Source organism: Eulemur rufifrons, chromosome 16 (assembly GCF_041146395.1).
Source record: "Eulemur rufifrons isolate Redbay chromosome 16, OSU_ERuf_1, whole genome shotgun sequence".
Lineage (NCBI taxonomy): Eukaryota > Metazoa > Chordata > Mammalia > Primates > Lemuridae > Eulemur > Eulemur rufifrons.
This window is the reverse complement of record NC_090998.1, coordinates 33,036,454-33,058,479: the sequence shown is the minus strand read 5'-3', so window position 1 is coordinate 33,058,479 and position 22,026 is coordinate 33,036,454. Positions and strand designations below refer to the sequence as shown.

The 22,026-nt window shown below is 35.8% G+C and overlaps 1 protein-coding gene and 1 pseudogene across 7 annotated transcripts in view; one reads left to right on the top strand and one right to left on the bottom strand.

The window, feature by feature from the left end:
* PPHLN1 (periphilin 1) overlaps positions 1 to 22,026 on the bottom strand; it is a 182,086-nt gene that overhangs the window by 44,605 nt on the left and 115,455 nt on the right. For 4 of the 7 annotated variants that reach the window (XM_069489844.1, XM_069489849.1, XM_069489843.1 and 1 more), the window contains 3 exons: positions 13,921 to 13,977; positions 10,538 to 10,617; positions 6,048 to 6,167 (listed from right to left, as the gene is read on the bottom strand). In XM_069489844.1, coding sequence (XP_069345945.1) covers positions 6,048 to 6,167; positions 10,538 to 10,617; positions 13,921 to 13,977 — 257 coding nt within the window. The remainder of the gene's footprint in view (positions 1 to 6,047; positions 6,168 to 10,537; positions 10,618 to 13,920; positions 13,978 to 22,026) is intronic. The other 3 variants (XM_069489850.1, XM_069489845.1, XM_069489848.1) reach the window with 1 other exon arrangement.
* LOC138396779 (large ribosomal subunit protein uL30-like 1 pseudogene) lies at positions 374 to 1,477 on the top strand (annotated as a pseudogene).

Below are 22,026 nucleotides of genomic sequence, written 5' to 3'. Positions count from 1 at the left end.
ACAAGTGGGTTCAATGACTTTAACAAAGGGCTTTCACAGGAGTGGCTCGCTCACTCTTTGCTCTTCACTCTTTGCTCTTCCACTCTGATACAAGGTTCAAGACAACATCTTGGAAGCAGAGACCAGGCCCTTACCAGACACCAAACTTGCCAGCACCTTGATCTTGGACTTCCCAGCCTCTAGAACTGTAAGAAATCAATTTCTGTTCTTTGTAATTATCCAGTCTTGGGTATTCTGTTATAGCAACACAAAATTCACTAAGACATAGGTCTACACATAAAAATGTAAACTGGTGAGCACAGGATGCACAGCAGAGCAGACACAAGTTTTTGGGAAACAAAAAGCAAATAAAGGTAGCTGCAACCCTAGAAAGATGGTGGAGCAAGAGGAAAGGAAAAAAATCCCTTTGGTTCCAGAAAATCTCCTGAAAAAGAGGAAGGCTTACCAAGCCCTCAAAGCCACCCAGGCAAAGCAAGCACTTTTGGCAAAGAAAGAGCAGAGGAAAGGAAAAGGACCCAGGTTTAAGCAACTGGAATCATTTCTACATGATTCCTGGCAGCAGCAACGCGACAGGGTGCGTCTCAGACGACTAGAAGTGAAACCTCATGCCTTGCAATTGCCAGATAAACATTCCTTGGCCTTTATTGTACGCATCCAAAGGATTAATGGGGTGAGTTCACTGGTGCAAAAGACCATCGCAAGACTTCGCCTAAAGAAAATTTTCAGTGGCGTCTTTGTTAGAGTCACCCCGCAGAGCCTAAAATTGCTGCGTATGGTGGAACCTTATGTGACCTGGGGATTTCCAAATCTGAAGTCCGTCTGTGAACTCATCTTGAAACGTGAGCAAGCCAAGGTCAAGAATAAGACGATCCCTCTGACAAATAACACAGTGATCGAAGAGCACCTGGGGAAGTTTGGTGTCATTTGCTTGGAAGACCTCATTCATGAAATTGCCTTCCCGGGGAAGCATTTCCAGGAGATCTCATGGTTCTTGCGTCCTTTCCAACTCTCAGTGGCCCGTCATGCTACCAAGAATACAGTGGGCTTCCTCAAGGAGATGGGCTCACCTGGCTATCGAGGTGAACGCATCAATCAGCTCATCCGCCAGCTGAACTAGACCCAGAATATCTGAAAGCACAGTGCATTGGAGCATGTGTTTTTGGGTTTTGGAATTATCAAGTATCTTCAGAGAAGATTATTTTCTGCTCTATCTTCAAAAACGAAGGGAAGGGTCAGGGAAAAGACAGTCGGTTATGCTCATGGCAGGAACGTCTCTTCACAGTCCAGTTCCAAGGAAAAATTCCAGTGTTTTCCACTTTGGCTGCTGCCACCTCTGAAATCACATGCCATGGAGAAAGGAGTCCTGCTTTGTCAGATCTTGCTTTGTCAGATCTTCTATCCTGCAGTTAAACATTGGTGAATGAATGACTCAAGCATGTGTATGAGGATCCTTAAGACCCCTGCAACAGTGGTCCAAGCCCAGGGGCATACTTGAATCTGAGTATTCCCAGGGCTTTGTTTTGAAGATTTGAAATACAATTAGAAAGGAGAATGCAAAACCAAGTGCTCAGTTGTCTCTTTGAATCCATGTTCCAAGTTTTCAGTGATGGCTTTGAGAACTCTCAGACTTGGCTGGCTCTAAGTGCATCTGGTGGCTTTTGTATCCTAGTCTGCAACTGGTTTAGTCCCTTTCTCTAGTTCAGGATTTGAGGATGAAGGACCACTTTGACCGGTACATGCATATACTCAAAATTTTGCTTACAATTTTAGGGTGTTCATAGACTCTTCTCCCCATGGACCGTAGCACTTCCTGTGAAGAAGTCCTGCTTTTCCCAGGATTGGCCACCCAAGCCCTGATCTTGCTAGTCTCTGGTTCCATGATCTTGTGGAAGACCAAAGCTGAACAAGATACCTTTTCCCCTTCACAGTGGCAGACTGTGTTGCCCCTGCACCTTGAAGTCTGGGAAATGCCCATCATTCCTCCCCCTCCCCCTAGGGTTCAGGATGGAATTTCCTGGTTTCTGTGATGATCATCTCCTTAAAACCACGATCAGGAAGGAATGAACCATTTTCTTGGTTTGGCATGGATGAACTTAGCGGTATTTGGTTTTTTGGGCATCTGGCAGGCAGCTTAATTGACCTTTATCTTGCATATTTGGGACTCCAGAAGTATTGCCCTTTGTCCTGGTGGTAATGTAGATACCAGCAATAGGCTTTCTGAGGATGTTCACCTTAAAAAAGTCAGTCTGATACTCCTTGTGTTTTTTCATCAGTGTCCACTTCTAAGTGGGCCTTCACTTGGTTGCCTCAATTGGTGAGGATGTGCCAGGCGTAGGTTAAGTTTGGAAATAGGCTTGACCATTGTGTTCCTGGTCCTTTCAGGTCAGCTTTGCTGCAATTTTGGCTCATGGGGCCCTCAAATATAGCTGTGAAATTGAGTTAGAGGTATAACAGTGCCTGAAATGTGCCAGGTTATGAGGTAATTAATTAGGTTGGTTGGCTCCAGAGTTAACCTGCCAGCAATAGATGTTATAGATGTTACTCTTATGTTTTAAAGCATTGTGAAATCAGATTACTTTAAAATGATGTATCACAAAGTCATGAGAAAAAAGCTGTTGTGAGAATGGAAACTCAGGGCTTAAATCCCAGCTGTCTTATATAAATATGGGAACAGTATTTCCACTCTTGTCTGTGAAATGGAGTTAAAAGGTTTGAGCAAAATAATAGTTTGTAATTTATAATTCTATATAAATAAAAGGTTATCACAAAAAAAAGCAAATAAAGAAGAAAAAATAACTGACACTTAAAAGAGCTCATAAGTAATTAAATCTAGTCCAATTAATTATTAATAGATATATATTATCCAATGTACTAGAGGGGAAACAAGGCAAATGCTTAAGATACATTCAATATATCATATATATTCAATATATATAGCTACAACACAAGAAAAAAATTTAATAAAATTTTTAATAAGGTCATCAGTGAAATATAAAATGGCATAAAATTTTACAGTAGGTAGGAAAGTAGAATCAAGGAAGATCTTGAGTCTTATCGCAAAAACTATTAGTTCTACTGAAGGAATGTGACTTTGAAAAAGAAACATGGAAAATGGGCATTTTAGGCTGGAGACAAAGTAAGCAGAGATACTGAAGCAGAAAATAACACCTTATAGGTGAAAACAACAGAAGTCATATTTTCACATCTACATGTAAGAAAAATGTTAAAATTTTCTTCTATAGCAGGAAATGACCTGTTCAATTGGGACATTCTAATAGCCTTCAAATAATTTGCTTTTCATTCTGCCAAAAGCAAAATTCTCACAGCTATTTGTTTAAAGACGGTAAATTATATCTCTACAAAACTTGACTGCAACCTCCTTGATGGCTAGGATGGTGTCTCAAATGCAAACAAGATGCAGAATGAATATTTAATGAATTTGAATAAAGCATAAGAAAGCCAAGACAGTATTTTTCTCTGAAAATATGTGCCTTGAAACACTAATCCTAAAATATACACTAAAAAAAATTTCATAGTCAAAACTATGCAAACTCTATTATTTCATCATCCTTTTGCAGAAGACTCATCGGCATGTTAATATATTAAAATCTCTAAAAGGTACTGAAATATCAAAACCAACCTACCTCCTTTAAATCTAGCATTTCTCAAACATACTGGCTAATAGAATCTTTTTTTCCTTCCTCAGACCATTAAGACCCTTCAGTATTACTATTCTGTCAAATACTTTAGGAAATGCTTTGTTAGACCCAAAACACAAAAGTGTAAAACTGAACAAAGAAATAAACTACAACATGCCTAAGTTTTTAAGCATGTTACTGAATTTATATTCAATTTCACCGGACTTTCCTATAAACAAATTGCTTAAAACCACATTGATGGCAGCAAGAGAAGATGATCTAAGCATTCAATCTCTCTCAACTCATAAAAATGAATCTACACAGTTTCTGAAGTACATGAGCCATTACTTACATAGCTAATATAAAGCATTGAGTATGGTCACAACTAGATTTAAACACAAGTGCATGTGCATGTGCACACACACAAGAACAGCACTATGCCAAACTCTTTCTTAACATCAAATGCTTTCTTTCTTTCCAGGTTATTCTATTAAATTAGGTAAGAGTTTACAGGACCAAGGCCAAAATTCTATTTCCCAAAAGGCACAGAAGACTGAAATGAGTAACTATTTAGCAACAGCCCAAGAACAGATGTTACTGAACAAAATATTAATAAGATAGGATGGGACTAAGTTTACAAACAACATTATAAAAATTTCCCAACTGCTTTATTTACAGTATGAAAAAGTGTCAATTTGACTTGAAGTCAGAGAATGGTATAAAGTTGATTCTGCTGTTCAACATTAATGATGTACACCAAAGTAACAAATACATCTCGCCTTTGATCCAACAAAAGATCACATTTGACCCATGACTCCACTTACAGATATTTAGCGTTATTATTTACCTTTCACTAATTCAAAATCTGGCAAATTTCAGAGAAAAGATAGAGGTAAGAAAAAGTCTTTGTAGATCCAATGTCACTGACTACTCAGTGTCAGGATCCATTCAAGCAATGAGAGAACCTAAGTGGAATATTTAAAATCTGAGAAAGATAGTCAGATTTTATAAGAAACTCAGATGGGGAGAAGGAGAAGATGAATACACTATTCATATTTTTATATATATAAATAAAGCCTTGCTTATGCATATATTAATAAAGCCTAAATATGTATGTGTGTGTATATATATATTAATGAAAGCCTTGCTAATTAAAGTATTAAGGAAATAAGAAATTAGTCTTTTTGGAGGTTTTTGGTTTTAATCACTAAAAGAAAAATGATCAATACTCCAAAACAGTAATTTGAAACACAAAAATCTATTATTAATATAAAAATTATTATTCTAACTTATTAAAGAAAATAACCTATTAAATGTGTTACTGTATTGTTCATGCTTTTAAGTAGTGCTGGAAAAGTGCCAGAAACGGACAGCTTAATGTTTTTAATACATTTACTTGAGGATATGCATAAATATCTATCATTATAGTTACAATAACAAGGAAACCTTGACCTATTTTAGAACAATTGATATCTAAAAGACAGATTAGCATTTTAAAAAAGAAAGGCTCTATTTGTGTATGTTCTGATAGAGTTTGCACTTTTTGTGAGCAGCATACCTTACCTCCTTTAAAAGGATCTTTTCATAGTGTATGAAGACATAGTTAAATATTATTTTTACATCGATTCCAAAGCTTGATCCTTTTATCAAAGGAACTTCTGTAGAAGTCATCCAAAAATATATCAAAAAGCCAGAACTCTCCTTCAAATATAATTTGTCATAAATACAGAGATTTTTATATTCTCTACCTGTCAAAATAATTCCTCTAGTATCAAATCCTGAATCTAAATGCTTAACTTTGCCCACAACATCTCTATATTTCCCTTTCAGAGATGTTACAGGTTATACAGAAACTTTCAGTTCATTTTCAAATATTTTAATGTACATATTTCATAAATAGTTCTCTATGGGCTCAAAAATGTTCTCTTTTGGTGCTCAAGACTCATCAATGGTATCAGGTCACCTAAACAGTGAGTAATTTCATTTTGGGGAATATTTATGAGATAATTTACATAAAGTATAATCTGCAATATAAATATGCCCACAATCCAAGGTTGAGTTAGATTTTTGTTCTGACTTCAATGGTTTATGACTAGTGACTTAGTATGATTTCCTGAGATATTTTTAACAGCAAAGCCCATTAAAAGAAGTATATAAATAATGGATTTTTCTTATACTCCATATTTATACTAGTCTTCATTCCTAAACTCTTGCAGACATTCAGACACAGTATGATTACTGAATTCAGAGTCATTCATATTCAGACTATCACTCTGTGTGGTAAATTTTAATACCTGTAATCCATGAGGATACTTTCTGAAGTACTAGAATAAACCAAATATTTTCCACCCATAATTTAAAATCCAGACAAAACTTTCAGATGTAAAACATGAAGAAATTATACTTTACCTCATACTCAGAAATTTCAGGCAAGTTACTTTCATCTGCTTTCTCTAGCTTTTCAGCAGCCCACTTGCTTGCAGCCTCAGCAAGTTCCTTTTCAGTTAGCCTACTGGGTTTGTCTAACACCTAATAAAAATCAAAGAACATTTCTGTTACAATTCTCAAGGGCTTTTAAACTTCAAATAGATCAAAAAGCATACCACCCTACTTACACTTAAAATCATATAAGCCTTTAAATTTATATGGAGAACAGATACATTATTTGTTCCTTCAAAAATATTCAACATAGAATTCCTTTCAGTAGCAATTCCTTTGGGACATATAGACCAGATCTAACCCAATTTCACTGACATTAAACCCTAGAAATTTATGTAAGGAACAAAGCAAAAGACACTGACAGTTACCTGATACACTAATTGGATTTAGAATATAAAAGATATCATACTAGTTTCAACACTGTATTTTTAAATAAGTAATGCCAAAAGTGCATTAAAATATATGCCAAATTAATGCAAAAGTCCAGATATGCTATTTTTATAATTTGTAATGAATTATGTAAATCCTCCTCATACAAAATTTTTAGACTTAAATCTTATTTTTTGATCCTACTACTAGTTCCTTTAACTACATACAATACTAAAGAAGGTATAGGCTTTGGAGTTACAGACAGACCTGGGTTTGAATTGCAGTTTAATGACTTGCTAGGTAGATGATTTTTTTATACATAATTTGTAACACTGTGAGCCTTTACTTCCTCATTTACAAAATAGGGGTTAATAATACTTTGCAAAGCAGTTGTGAGAATTAAGAGAGGTAATAGACCTGAAAGTAGCTAGAAAAATGCTTAATACTTTAGTTTTTCTTTCTTTTCCACATTCATTGATATAAATATATTATACTAAAACATATTTGAAGATCAATCAGTTCATGGGGTCAACAGAGAAATAAGGAAAATAAAATGTCTTTTCTGAATCTGACAGAATTTTCACAATATACCCTTTTAAAGGCTTATGTTATAGAATAAGATGTAAAAATTCTTTCCTTATACCCTTATGGTAACTCTCTGATTCTATTCTATTTCCTTAGCACACATTTTCATCAACTAGGCCCTGCTATGCCTAATTTTTTCCCCATCTCTCTTACTTCTCTAAACTCACATCATTGATTCTAAATATACCTCTGGATGACAGTGCTGGTAAAAACCTCCATCTTATGGTGCATGGCCATTTATGAAGTGCTTTTATTTACAAACCAAAAAATGTATTTTAATTAAATAGAATTCCATGAAGGTGTCTTGTTACTCTAACTTACAACCAAGAAACTGAATGACAGTGACTAAAGTCACTAATAAATGCTGAAATGGGACTTAAAACTAGATCTTTTATATGGAAATAGCACTTGATATTTTTCCATACCTTATTAAATTCACCAATCTACTGGCTGGCCATCTATAATATTTACTGGAAGATTAAACCAATATATCCATATGAAGTATATTCTGCAGCCATTGAGAAAGTTTACTCCAAAGGCCTGTTCATATATTAATACTAGGTTAAAAGGGTATTATTTCTCAGTATTAGAAGGTTTTTAAAAAAATAAGTTAGAAGAACACACACACACACACACACACACACACACGAGTATATTCAAGAAAAAAAATTCATACTCTATGTCATTTTGTGGGGAGGGGCACATATCTGTGTAAGAGAAAGTTATAGAGCAAAAACAAATATTTATATGAATTCTCTCTAGTAAAGAATGAAGGAAAAACATTCCATTAGGTTATTAAGTATGGCATGTCCGATTTCCTTAAGTACTAAGTTTGACTTTTGATATCGGACGTTTCACTTTGACACTTGTATTTTTTTTTTTTAATTGTGAAGGTACATCCTCATTCTTCCAAACGCACATTTTGGCTTGTAATTATTGTTCACATTTTTTTAGAGCAATTTTTGTGAAACCATGGATAAGTCAAAAATTCATGTTATTTTTGAATATGAGTTCCATCGTGGAACCAATGCAGCATAGAAATCTCAAAATATCAACGAAGTGTTTCGGAAGGACATGGCTAATGAACGCACAGTACAACGATGGTTTGTGAAGTTCCACTCTGGTGATTTTAATCTTGAAAATGAGCCATGTGGGTGACCTGAGACTAAGATGGATAATGATGAACTGAAAGCCGTAGTGGAAGCGAATCCATCTCAACCTACTTGTGAACTAGCAGCAGGGTTTGACATTACTAGTCCAACAATATTGGACCGTTTGAAACAAATGGGCAAGGTCAAGAAGCTGGATAGTTGGGTACCGCATGAATTAAACAGGCATCAGTAGAGAGGCTGCCTCAAAGCTTGCCTTTCTTTGCTGTCAGGACATAAAGGCAAACCCTTTCTATACTGTATTGTCACATGTGATGAAAAATGGATTCTTTTTGACAACCGCAAGTGTTCAGCACATTAACTGGATAAAGACGAAATGCGGGGAACATAGTACAAAAGCAAATATTCATCAAAAAAAGCTAATCGTGTCTGTTTGGTGGTCCAACACTGCTTTTGTCCACTACAGCTTCATGAAAACTGGTCATTCGATTACAGCAGATGTCTACTGAAGCCAACTGGATGAAATGATGAGGATGCTTGTGATTAAACAGCCAAGACTGGTCGATAGAGACAGACCAATCCTCTTGCAAGACCACATGTGGCAAAAAAACAAATGCTGCTCAAACTACAGAAGGTGGACTTGGAAACTCTCCATGTTTCCACAGCTTTCCCAGAAAGCTGGTTCATATGTAATAATTTGAATTTTCATAGTAACTTGAATGGGCAGGTACTATTTACTCTTCTTTCATTTATTACTTCCAACAAGCAGTGGAAAATGCCTTTCACTATTTCATCATCACTCATTCTCCAGACTTCTTTGCTGCTGGTATAAGCAAGCTACTGTTAAGATCACAAAACTATGTCGATAGTTTAAGCACATACTTTGATTAATTGTACTGCTTCTTGTTTGAGATATAATAAACTAAACTTTTGATTTGAAATCGGGCATTTCATATTTAATGACCTAATATAATTTAATCTTTTTATTCCTGTTATTACATTTGAAACTAACTTCTTAACTTCTAACAGCAGGAAATAAACTCTGAAAAAGTATTCCTATGTGAGGACCACCATAATGTTTACACAAAAAAGTCCTCCACCAAATCAGAAAATCTAGGTAATAAAGTTCCTCAGAGCTACCATGTGACCCTGAGCAAAGGACACAGGGGGTAGCACTTTCCCAACACATAAAATAATTATAGATCTAAAATTCTGATATTCTGATTCCATTTTAAGACTTTGTGTTCTACGTAACAAAAATATAAACATCTAAGTGAAGCTATCAATCAAAAGTAGCTAAATCCATTATTGTTGTTTCCCACTAAACATATCTTAACATGTAGCACAAAGCCCTATGTCATAACCTATACTTAAACAGCATTATATTTCAGTGGAAATGAATATTTCATAAACAATAAATAATTCAAATTTTCACAGTAACTTGGATGGGCAGGTACTATTTACTCCTTTGATTTTATTACCTGCCAAGAAAAACAAGCCAGTCTTTCGGGTGGGGTAAGTACCCTTGATATGGTTAAGACAGAACCAAATAATCCAATCAATCTTTGCTATTCAAAGCCCAGCATTCTAGACTCCCCCAAGTGTTCCAAAGATACAAGTTGTCACAAAGAAACTTTTCCCCTCTCTGAAGCAGAGACGCAGCAGCCCCTGCCACATGATACCTACTCTTGTTGAACAGCCAAAAATACAGAAGACAGAAGAACAAAAAGAACAGAAGTAACAACAGTGATGGTCAAGAGAAATGGTATGAGATTTGTGAACAGAACCTCTAACTGAGGAGAACAGATAGAAACAGCACTTGTCAAATTTTTAATTTTTTGAGGATTAGAAGCATGAGTCATCTTTTCAACATGTTTTGAGATGATGGAAAGGTAGGAATGAGAAGAATGATAAAGCTATGTCCTTGATAAAATTATTTAACTTCTAGGCCTTCACCCTATTACAGAATAGAGATATATACCTACTTATATCACAGGATTTCTATATGAATTAATGTAAGAAAATAATATAGTATCTAGAATTGACTAGTTATATAATAAATACTAGGTCTCTTTCTATACCCCCAACTCCCAAAGTAAAAGCACAATCCCACCAAATATGCTCCATCTGAATATTATTCCCAGCTGGTTATGGTCAAGATGAGAGCAAGGGTTGTAGCAGTAAGTACTAATTTTAGCATAATCTGTAGAAAAAACTCTATGAGAAAACCACCTATTTGGTAGCTATTTTTCAAGTTGTAATTACTTAAAATTCAAGTTTTTAAATTCAGCAAATTAATCCCAAAGAGATAACAGTAAAGAATACAAGCATCTGTAATAGATAGCCCATTTCATTTACCTTTTAATTCTTTAAACTGATTTTAGAAATATAACAAACCTTTGCTGATGGAACTGCTGAAGAACTTGAGGGTGAAGTATCTCTTGATGTTTTCAAAGACTGTACAGGCCTCTCTTTATCTATATAAAAAAAGTAAGATGTAATTTTTTCAGCTCATTTGTTTTCAGTTAAGTGATTCTGTAACAGAATTAATGATGGGGGTCATATACCTATTTTAATACTAAAATTTTTCATTACATCATTTAATTAAATATATTAACATCTAAAACTGCCTATCTCTCTCAGAGGCTGAGCTCCATCAAAAATCTGAAATAACTCAGAACTAAATGACATCATATAAGGCCATAGAGGCCACACCATTGCCAGTTAACAAACATGAAGCCACAGAGAAGACACAGAAAGGCAAAACATATTTTAAAATCATGACTGCTTCCTCTTCATGTTCCTAAATGCTAACTTTTAATATATCACAATAAAAATACATGAGTAGTTATTATACAGATGCTACCAAAGTGAACTAGCTAATTAAGGGGTAGCTCAAGGTTAGAAATGTATACAGGAAATTTAGCAGATATTCCTGAAATGTTTCTACAGTTTACAAAATAAAATTCATAAACTATTATTTCAGAGCACTAATGTGGTGTCTGGCATGAATGAATACCCAAATATTTGTTTAATGGTTGGAAATAAACCTATGTAAGGTCACTAACCTTAATCACTTCAGATACACACATGGTGCCATATGTAAACCATTTTTTATAGAAACTTAAGCCAGAAAATACATTTAAACAATATTACTTCAGCAGGTTCAACAACTACCAAAAAGATGAGTTTAAGCTGGGCACGGTGGCTCACACCCATAATCCCAGTGCTTTGTTTGGGAGGCTGAGGTGGAACGATTGCTTGAGGCCAGTAGTTCAAGACTAGCCTGGGCAATATAGTGAGACCTCCACCTTTACAAAAAACAAAAAAAATTAGCAGGCACAGTAGCGTGCACCTGTAGTCCCTGCAACTTGGGAGGCTGAGGCAGGACTGCTTGAGCCCAGGAGTTGGAGGCTGCAATGAGCTATGATTATGCCACTACACTCCAGCCTGGGCAACAGAAAAAGAGATATTCTCTCTCAAGGAAAAAAAAATGGGTTTAGTTAAATATAATCTTAGAAATTAGTAACAGTGAGCTGTTACTGGCAGAAAAACATCTCATTGAATTGTCTATATGTGTCATATATAAAATATAATCCTTCTCTGGTCTTAGTTGTTAGAACTACCAAAATTAAAAATATGGAAAAGAGAAAGTGGCACCAAGTTTGGAGTCACACAGAAGCTGGTCAAGACTGGACAGTGGGTTAAGGCCAGGAAAGCAGTCAAGAGCGAAAGCAGAGACAAAACAATCTTGAAACTGAGGCAAAGCCAGCTTCAGTCAAAATGCCTCTTAAGCTCTTTCTGCCAAAGCCAAGAAATATTGCTAAGTGAGGGCCTGGTAGCTCAAAGACTTCTGACCACTAGGGCAGTGGTGAATAACACCTCTTTCCAATGTCATGCGGACCCCCAGACCAGTGGTTCTCAACCATGGACAATTTTGCACCTCCCCCTTTCCCCTTCCTGACATCTGGCAATGTGTGAAGACATTTCTGAATGTCACAAGTGGGAGAGTGCCACTGACACATAGTAAGCAGAGGATAGGGATGCTATTAAATATCCTGTTATCGGGGTCTGTCCCCCATAACAAAGAATTATTCAGCTTCAAAAGTCAATATTGCAGAGATTGAGAACCCTGCTCAAGCCTGAGTATTCCAATTTTGAAGCTACAGCAGTTTTTATAAAGTCACGACCCTAGAGTCTTTTAACTTATGGTACCATTAAGAACTTTTAATGTTGCTTAGTGTGAAAGTCTCTATAGGCCTTAAGAATCAAAAGAAAAATGATACAAACCACCACTGCATCCCAAATGACCAAGAACATGATTTATTTAGTCATTCCTTGTTGCATTTTCATTGAAAAGTGGCAAACTCCACATTGTATTGTGATAGTGTCAATCTATCCCTACAGTCCCCAATCCCCAGGCCATGGACTGATACCCCTCTGTGTCCTGTTAGGAACCAGGCTGCACAACAGGAGGTGAGGCGTGGGGAGATTGGCTGGGGGGGTGGGAGCAAGGGGAGCAAGCAAAGCTCCATCTGTATTTACAGCCTCCCCCCATTGCTCGCATTACTGCTGCCTCCTGTCAGATCACAGATGGCAGTGGATTCTCATAGGAGCACGAACCCTACTGTAAACTGTGCATGCGAGGGATCTAGGCTGCATGGTCCTTACAAGAATCTAATGCCTGATGATCTGAGGTGGAGCCAAATCGCTGACACTAGCACTGGGGAGCGGCTGCAAATACAGATTATCAATAGCAGAGAGGTTTGACTGCACAATAAATGTAATGTGCTTGAATCATCCTGAAACCACCACCCCCTCACCCCTGCTGGTCTGTGGAAAAATTATCTTACATGAAACCAGTCCTTGGTGCCAAAAAGGTTGGGGACTGCTCGTCTATCCCATTACACCAAAGTCCGGAGAGGAGTAAGTATCATAGCTTATTTATTTCTGAATATTCATGGCCTACTTAGCTCAAGTGCTTAAAGACACAAGTAGGCACTCAAAAATTAAGTAAAAAGATGAATCATATTTTTCCACCCTTAGGATACAATGACCTCCCCATCCTATTCAGACAAGCAGTCCCTTGAAAGAAGATGAGGTGCCAGACCAAACAGCACAGAACACTATGCTAATTAAAGGTAGGCTCAATTCTAGCACCCATGATCTAGACACACACACACACACAAAAAAATCTGTCACAAGCAGCTGTTAATCTTTTGCTTGGCATTTCCTTTACAAACAGGACATCTGTACTGCAGCTATGCCAACTATAGTCCCTAAGTGTAGTCTTAGGACCTTTCCTGATTATAGCTGCTCAAAGGCTAATTTAAGTAACCAATTTCATGTGCAGAAGCAAAGGAACACTGAAGGATAGGGCAGGAGGTTTATATATCCGCATATATTCATATATATCTGTTGCGTGAATGGGAAAGGCAGGCAAGAGGCAAAGGACAAAGAAAAAGATGATACAGATGACAGCAAAAACAGCACAGGAAAGGTAAATAGAAATTGCTTGATCCTACTGTTGGCCGGTCCTATTGCCAATGGCCTCTGTATTCTACAGATCTCAGCCTCCTATGAGGTGGGCTATTTCCGACCAGGAATGGCTAGCCCAGACAAGTAATCCACGTATCCCCCAAATCCTACTACCTGTTCAACTCTGGTTCTGACAATAGACTAATGGGACAGTTATGTACTTTTCCCATTTCCATAATCTCAATCAATTCAAGTCTCCCACCCCTTCATAATCCCAAATCAGAATCTAGCTCAAAACTCACCTGTTTCTGGCTTTCTTTTATTCTGCCATTTGTAGGAGGCACCAGCACGCATGGACTCTAGGGAAAGGCAGGCAGGGAGGAATTAACACGAGCACCTCTGTGCCCAAGAGGAGTAAGAGAAGAACCCAGGAGTAGGAGTGATGAGAACAGGAACTCCTCAGCATTTACTGGTGACCCTAAAACCTTTCCTACCCTGCTATCAAGTTGGGCTGCCTGAGCAAACACCAATGAAGAGGAATAAATAACAGAACAGGAAGAAGCTGATTAGAAGTTTAAGATAAGCCCAGTCAAGGACAGCATGGGCAGAAAGGAATGAGAAAAGGTTCCTATTAAGGTAAGACATTGAAAATTGAAGACAAAGATCATGCCTTACTCGTCATAGCAAGTACCTAGTCTAATTCTCTCCATAAAGTTGACATTCACAGGACTGTTAAAGGCGCTCTCTCTCTCTCTCTCTCTCACACACACACACACACACACACAAACACACACACACGATCAAGAGTGAAAGATGAATCACCGCTAGAAATCACAAAGGATACTGGAAAAGTTTTCAAATAGGCATTCTGACTTGGTCTCACCAAGGAGTCTACTACTAAATCCTGCTGATTCTCTTTATACATACTGTCTCATATATGAATTTTCTTTAGAAACAAATCCACAGCTACTGTCTTGGTTGAACCTCTAATTATCCCATATTTAGAATCTTGAAATATTTTGTTAAGCTTCCTTACCTGCAAACTCCTAATACAGGGTGAAAGAGTGAGACTCTGTCATTCATAAATAAATAATTAATTAATTACATAAACACTGTAATAATGTTGAGGATGCAGTATCCTTTTCTCATTATTCACTGGTCTCTCTGGTATCGGGCAAGTTTTGTTTCTCCCAAGTAATTTGTTTTATGTGAGGCACACTGTGATCACTATTATTGTTGTTTTTGCTTTGCTTTGGCCAAACCCTTAGTTCGCCTACAGCAACTGTTCAGAGTCTTACGAAAGGCATTTATTTCATGCACTACTAACTTTATTCTTACATTTTTTCCTATTCTTATTTCCCTTTTACATAAAATTCTTCATTTATTTAATCCTATTTTATTAAGTGTTTATTTTGTTAAGCTGCCTCAAATTCTTTCTCAAATCAAGTCAAATAATAAGAACAGTGATGTTTTACAGTAATGCATGAGAGCCTTAGGGCCAACTCATTAGATAGTCAGAGTAGACTACAGGCATCCGTCTCTTCTAAAATTTGCATTCAGTTACTCCACACCGGTAGCCTGACATCAATCATGATTGGCAGTTTTGACTCCACCAATATCAGCAATTGCTACAAATAGGTCTTTTTTACCCTGAAGAATTAGTTCACCAACACACTTAGGGGTGTGTTCATTGATTTTGGTTCCAAATTTCAGAGAAACTGTAAGAATTACCTCATTTAATTATAGATTCCCATCCATGTTGCCTTAAGTAGGCCTGAACTATTTAATAATCTTCTAACAGACCAGTAAAAACCACCCAGTGAATTGCAGAATCATGAACAAATTAGTTATTCTTTTAATTCACTAAGTTTTGAGGTATTTTTAGTAACAAGAGATAGTGGAAACACCACCATCGTGTTTAATTGCTTCATCCCAAAGTTTTTACTGATCTGCTCATATTAACGGTCTCATTCTTCTTGTCCTTTACCATAGCATTTTAGTGATTTATAAACAAGATTTTAACATTTGCCATTTGTCTGTGTTTGTACCCCTACATCTTCCTAACTATATTTTTTCTCTTTCTTTTCTGTTGGTTATTATTTATTAAATATTGAGTGTTCCTCCTAACCTCAGTCCTTTTTGCTTTGCTATTTTTACTTGGCTCCAACTAACACTATGAATATAAATGTCTCTAAAATCTGCCTCTTTCACTCACTGTTCTACATTTTGAGAGGATGCTACTTCCTTAGCTATTTAGCCATTACCTCAAATTCATCTCACACATGATCTTAGCAAGCAGACAATGACTCCTTGGTTGAGAGCAAGGTAAAAAGGCTCAAAACATTCCTGCTTTTGCTGTGACTTGCTAAGGAAAATAAGTTCCAAATCACAATGGAGGAAAGGAAATAGGAAAAAAAATTTCTGAAGTGGCAGTATAGAAATTAAAATCCATGTCCACATATTGGTGAGTGAAAGAATAATTTTGGAAGAAAGAAATGAAAAGGAATTTTAAATACTGGTTCCAAATGCCAGATACAAACTTTTCCTCACTGAGATGAAATCAAAAGCTGGAAAAGCAGTTTAATGTACCAAAAACAGTCATGAAGTTCTGCAAGAGTTTCACAGTATTTGGTGGCTCCTTGAATATCATAGCCAAATGCAAATCTGATATGATCTTTCAGAAATATACTTTCTTCCCGATGTGTTTACTTGCTGAAAGCATTGATAAACCTAACCCTGTCAAGTACTATTTACTATTCATAAGCCATATAGGAACAAAGAACCCTGCAGGGAAAAAACAGAAATTATCATTAGAGATGATCAAGTTAGGGGCAATCTATTGGATTCTTGGCACAGTGCTTGGCAAATAGGGACACACAGGTACTTATGAATGAAAGTCCTACCAAGAAACAAACTTTATAACACAGGTACATTCATCAGTTCTTTAACAGCTGATGATTGGAAAAGAGACATTAAGATATGAACAGATGAAGGTATGGCTACATACATGCTGATAAAATGATTTGTTTTTCTGGATCATGATGAAGCTAAAGGAATTTGGGGTTTTTGGTTAGGAAGAACATGATTTCTCAGAGATCTGGTTTATTCAAGAAGATACAAACAGAAAATGGAGAGAAAAAGGCATCAAAAAGTGACAGAGAAAATAAACTGGTAGGTGGGTGGAGAAAGCTTTGCACCACCTCTGCTTCCCCCAAGATCCATCTTTAGGAGGTCAGAGGTGCAACAAGTTGAAGTAAAGACCAGTTGACTGAATACTTAGAAGTGTACTTCTAAGTAGAATTCTCCCTTAATACCTAAGCTAAAACCACATGGGCTCACTTATAAACATGTAAGTAAAACATTACATCATCTGCACTCATTATGAACATGTGCTACTGACAGAACTAAGTTCTCAAACAGGGATAGTATAAAATTCCTACACCAATAGCATTAATGATTGTTTTAGAACCTCCATCATTAAGATGCCAGAAAAGCTATAGCTGTACTCTCATGATTCAGCCAAGAAACTCACAGCCAAAGCGCTCTTGTGAGTAAACAATGGATTCTCAAACAAGAATAATATTTATAGAAATTAATTCAACAGCACATTAATAGCCTAGATCAGTTAATAGCCCAGGAGCTTTCAGGAAAATAGTAAATTATACTTCAGGGACTCCACAAGACATAGCTCATTCCAATAATCCTTCTCCACTGGCATCCTTCCACCAACTTCTGCTTATCCTTCAGATATCATCTAAATGTTTATCCCTATTTAATTACTTGTCTCTCTCACTAAATCATAAACTCAGAGAGCAGAGACTAGATTTGTCTTGCTTGGCAAACCATTTATGTTCTATATATTTTTGTTGAATAACAGATTGTAAGAGTATTAAACACACTATAGGGGCTTTCAAACCAAGAAACACTATTGGGATTTAGCTGCTAAGAGAATGGTTTTATCCTCTCTTCTTATGCCTAATATTTATTATCTGATGGTCAAGTCTTATTTCTGTATTCCCATTACCACTTCAAACCTGCACAGAAAAGCCTTCTCTCTAAAGGCAGAATTAAACTTCAAAATTCCATGAGAATTTCACCTATAATCCTAAAATCCTTGTGAACTTCAAAATTTATTTACAGCCAACAGGTCTAAAGACATATGTCTTTTCCTATTATACTAAAGTTCAATAATGGACTCTATCTTCCAAATGTACCTGTCTCAAAACAGCACTTTTAATTCTTATATACTTTCAGTTATCTTAGAAGATGTATTTTTAAAAAGAATTAAACACTAAGGTGGCTCAATGGTAGTAATATTCATTTGGTGCCAGTCAGGTGGGCTCAGGTGGTGGGAGTGGGTAAACTCACAACTCATGGATGCAGAGCGCACTGTATGGGGGGAAGGGCATGCTTGTAGTCTTGGCTTGGGCGAGGCAAAGGCATTATATGTAACCAATATGTTTGTACCCCCATGATATTCTGAAATTAAAAAGGGGGGGAAGTGAAACCTTTTAAATATTCTAATTATTTTTAATGAGTATAGTTTTTTGTTTACACATACAACCCTACATTTTTAAATTTATAACATTAAAATCTAATGAGGTAGTTCCATTATATAATTTGCACTTTTGGTATTGTGTTATTTCAGTATATAAGGTTACTCTATACTTTGTAAGGCAAATGCTTTGATTCTAATTAAGTAATCGATAAACATAAACAAATTGACCTAAAAAAAAAAGAATTAAACATTGATGAATAGTCTTCCTTTAAAATACCATCTATTCTTAATAGTGGCTGCTGATATTAAGAAAACAAGGAGGGGTTAGGCCCAAAGTTAGAGCAATAGAAAACTAGACAGGCAAGTTTAATAATAATAAACTTGCAAATCTTCCATAGTAATGATATTTTATTTCTTCACTAACATATAGCAAGAGATATTTTTAAAATTCAACCAAAATGTTACACAGTCTAATAAATACACGAACATCACTGTTAAAATCAATTAACAAAGAGGTAGTTCATAAGTACTTACATAATCAACCCTAGGAGCTACAATGGATTTACAAAAACAAAGCAAGGCAATCTTTACGTCACTGTTTTGACAGAGGAAATGCTTTATAACTTAAATTGTTTCAAGGAAGCAACTGACAAGGTCTTCCATGACATCATCAAGTGGAAATTAAGAAAGCTAACAGTAAAGGTAGAAGACCACAATTGTTGATTAACAACAAGCAACACAGAAACCTCTAGAGAGGTTTCTAGAAATCTCCAGAGGTTTCTAGATTTGTCCTTATGAAACTCTGCATAATTATTAATGATTAATACAAAACACATAAAGCATACTCAATTGGCAGATAAACAAACTATTCTTATCAGGTGCTAACATATAGGATTATTAAATGAGATTTTAAGATCTCCATAGAATGGAATAATAAGCCAAAGTTCATTAGATGAAATTTAGCATTTCTATATAGATTTTTCTTAATGCATTAATTACACACAAAATTGCACCTGAAAAAAAATACAGCCTGAGGGGCATTTCATTTAAAAGTACCGTATGTGAAAATAGCTTAGGTTTTAGTTGCCTACAATCTCAGTAAGCGCCACTAATGAAATGTGGCTATCAAAATAAAAGTTCTTTTCTGGTGTTACAACTTAACAAGAACAGAAGGAAAATTAGGAAAACAAAAGTTCTGGAAACCATGACAAATATAAGGAACAGCAAAAGAAACCAAATATATTTAAACCTGGAAAAAAAATCACGAAGGATACGATGGTACTCCTATACATAAAAGGTTACAACATAAAAGGAAGAAATATCTTGGCTCCAAGATAAATAACTAGTATTAAGAAGATGTTACTGGAAAAGATTTTAATTCCTTTTATAAAGATTGACCTATCTAAAGGTGCAAGAACTGGATTGTAATTTAGCAAATTTATCACAACTACTTTAACAAAGAATGGGTGTGTGAAATTGAACTTAGTGATTTCTTGCATCACTTTTAATGTTATTATCCTAAACAAAAGGTAAATGACATAAGTACAAGATAGGAAAATATGGGATACATTTCAAAGAGGGGAGAAAAAGGAAATAAATATTTCAGAGTTAACATATGTGAAGATATTGAGTTCGATTAATTATAATAAAAATAAACTTCAAGTAAAAATATTCAAGGTATATAGAACAAAACAATTTTAACTAGGAAAGTATCATAATGAACGAGGAGAAACAAAATGAAGTTAACTGGAACAAACTGCACTGCTGTCATGTGAATGTGAACAAAAGGAACTAAAAATAATATTGCATTCATAACTATGTCCAGGTTAGCCCAATTAAGTTAAAGTCAGAAAATTCCTGTAAGTGAAGCACAGGATAAAAACAATAGTTTGATCCAGAAGGATAATTAGTCTGAAGCAGTAAAAAGTTCCATTAGATTAACCCAAAAGGGTAAGTCAAAGAAACTGAAGTGTATGTGTGCATGTACACGTGTGTAATCACAAAATGCGAAATAAACCGCTGAACTAAAAATGTAGTAAAATCACTCTGCAGCTTACAATTAAGAACATAATGATATTAAATGCATGTAAGAGTTATGAAGAATTAGTCTTTGAATAGTTACCAGGGCCAAACCACTTGTGATCACTAAAACAGGTACAATTATTCTGCAGTATGAACAAAAAGCAAAAAATTAAAAGTTAATGAATTATGAAATGAGACCGTAAGAAAATTATTTGAACCTGTTATTTACATTTATAAAAAACGTTTAAAATCTTTGTCAGGAATTTCAATTTACATCAGGAAACTAAATTTTAACCCATTGCTAATTAACGTATCTTAAAGGACTGATAATTGAAGAATCCTGTTTCTCAGTCCTTCTTTTGAAGAAAAGTCAGGTGCCATCAGTATTTGTGACTTTTTAAGTAAAACAATCATATCACAAATACGTAAAATAATTACTTTTTCCATTTATTGTTTAAAACAAGATTTCTCCATTAACTTTGTTTTTTTCTTGGAGACAGAGTTTCACTCTGTCACCCCAGCTAGAGTGCAGTGGCATCATCATAACTCATAGCAACCTCAAACTTCTGTACGCAAGCCATCGTTCTGCCTCAGCCTCCCGAGTAGCTGAGATTACAGGCATGCTCCACCACACCTGGCTTATTTTTCTATTTTTTGTAGAGACGGGTCTCGCTCTTGCTGAGGCTGGTCTTGAACTCCTGATCTCTAGCAATCTTCCTGGCTTGGCCTTCCAGAATGCTAGGATTACAGGCACAAGCCAGCATGCCCAGCCCTCTCCATTAACTTTTTACAAGACAATCTTATGTAACTATTCCGAAAACATGAAAGGAATATAGAAAATTTTCATAGTTCAGCCCAAGTAGTTAAGGAATCAACCAAGGCAACCTGTAAACAGAGTTTTCCCAGATTAAACTTTTTTCCAGATTAAAAAACTTTACTTTCAAAGCTAAATGACTAAAGAAAATAAACCTTCAGGAATTAATAAAGTAATATGCTCTGTTTCATTCAATTTATCCTATATTTTAGTCTCCCAATTTTATCTGTTATCTTTTCATCACTCCAGATAGTAAAGGTATTAGACCTCAAAAGATGGGGAAAGTAAGTGGAGACCCTAAGACAGGAGCATTACATTCTGGCTTATCCATATTTCATCTCAAAATTTTAGAGTTTTAGCCACTAAAAGGCTGAAAAGCAGATCAACAGAGAGAAGATGCTCTTCCCAGAAATTTCTATTTTTGAGGGGAAATGGAAAAGTAAGGTTAATTCATCAATAACTACCTTTAATAGCTTCCCTATAAGTTGCCAAATAAGAATCCATTTTACTCATGTTTTGTTAAAAAGGTTTCAGAATCAGTTTCCAAACATATTTTCTCCTTCTTTAATCAGACCATTATTAGATTTAGATTTAAGTCAATACACAATAAGTTCTTAGAAGGTATCTGGCTAATTTTGGATATGTTTGTATACATTGACCATTCATTAGAGTCTAGACGTCGTTTATCTTCTTGAAGGTTTTTTTTTTTCCTGGTGGTAGGTGTGGGGGATATAAAAACAAAAGAGAAAATACTTGTTAACACTAAACTCTACAGTAAAACTTCTAGTTACCTAGAACTGTCCTGAGCACATCTTAAGCAATCAAGCATATGTAAGTGGCCGTGTTTGTTTTAAATCCTTCAAATGACATTCTTACCTCCTATATGATCATTTACACACCTGTACACAAAAATATTTTGGGGGGAAGCCCCACTCTACCTATCTTTGCAAATAATAGACAATTGATAAATGTTTGCTAAACACAAGAATTTAGCAATAGCTTAAAAGGAAGACAATCTGATGACTCCTAGTCATCTTCCATCGCTATCATTATGCAGGAGGCAAAGGCTATTAA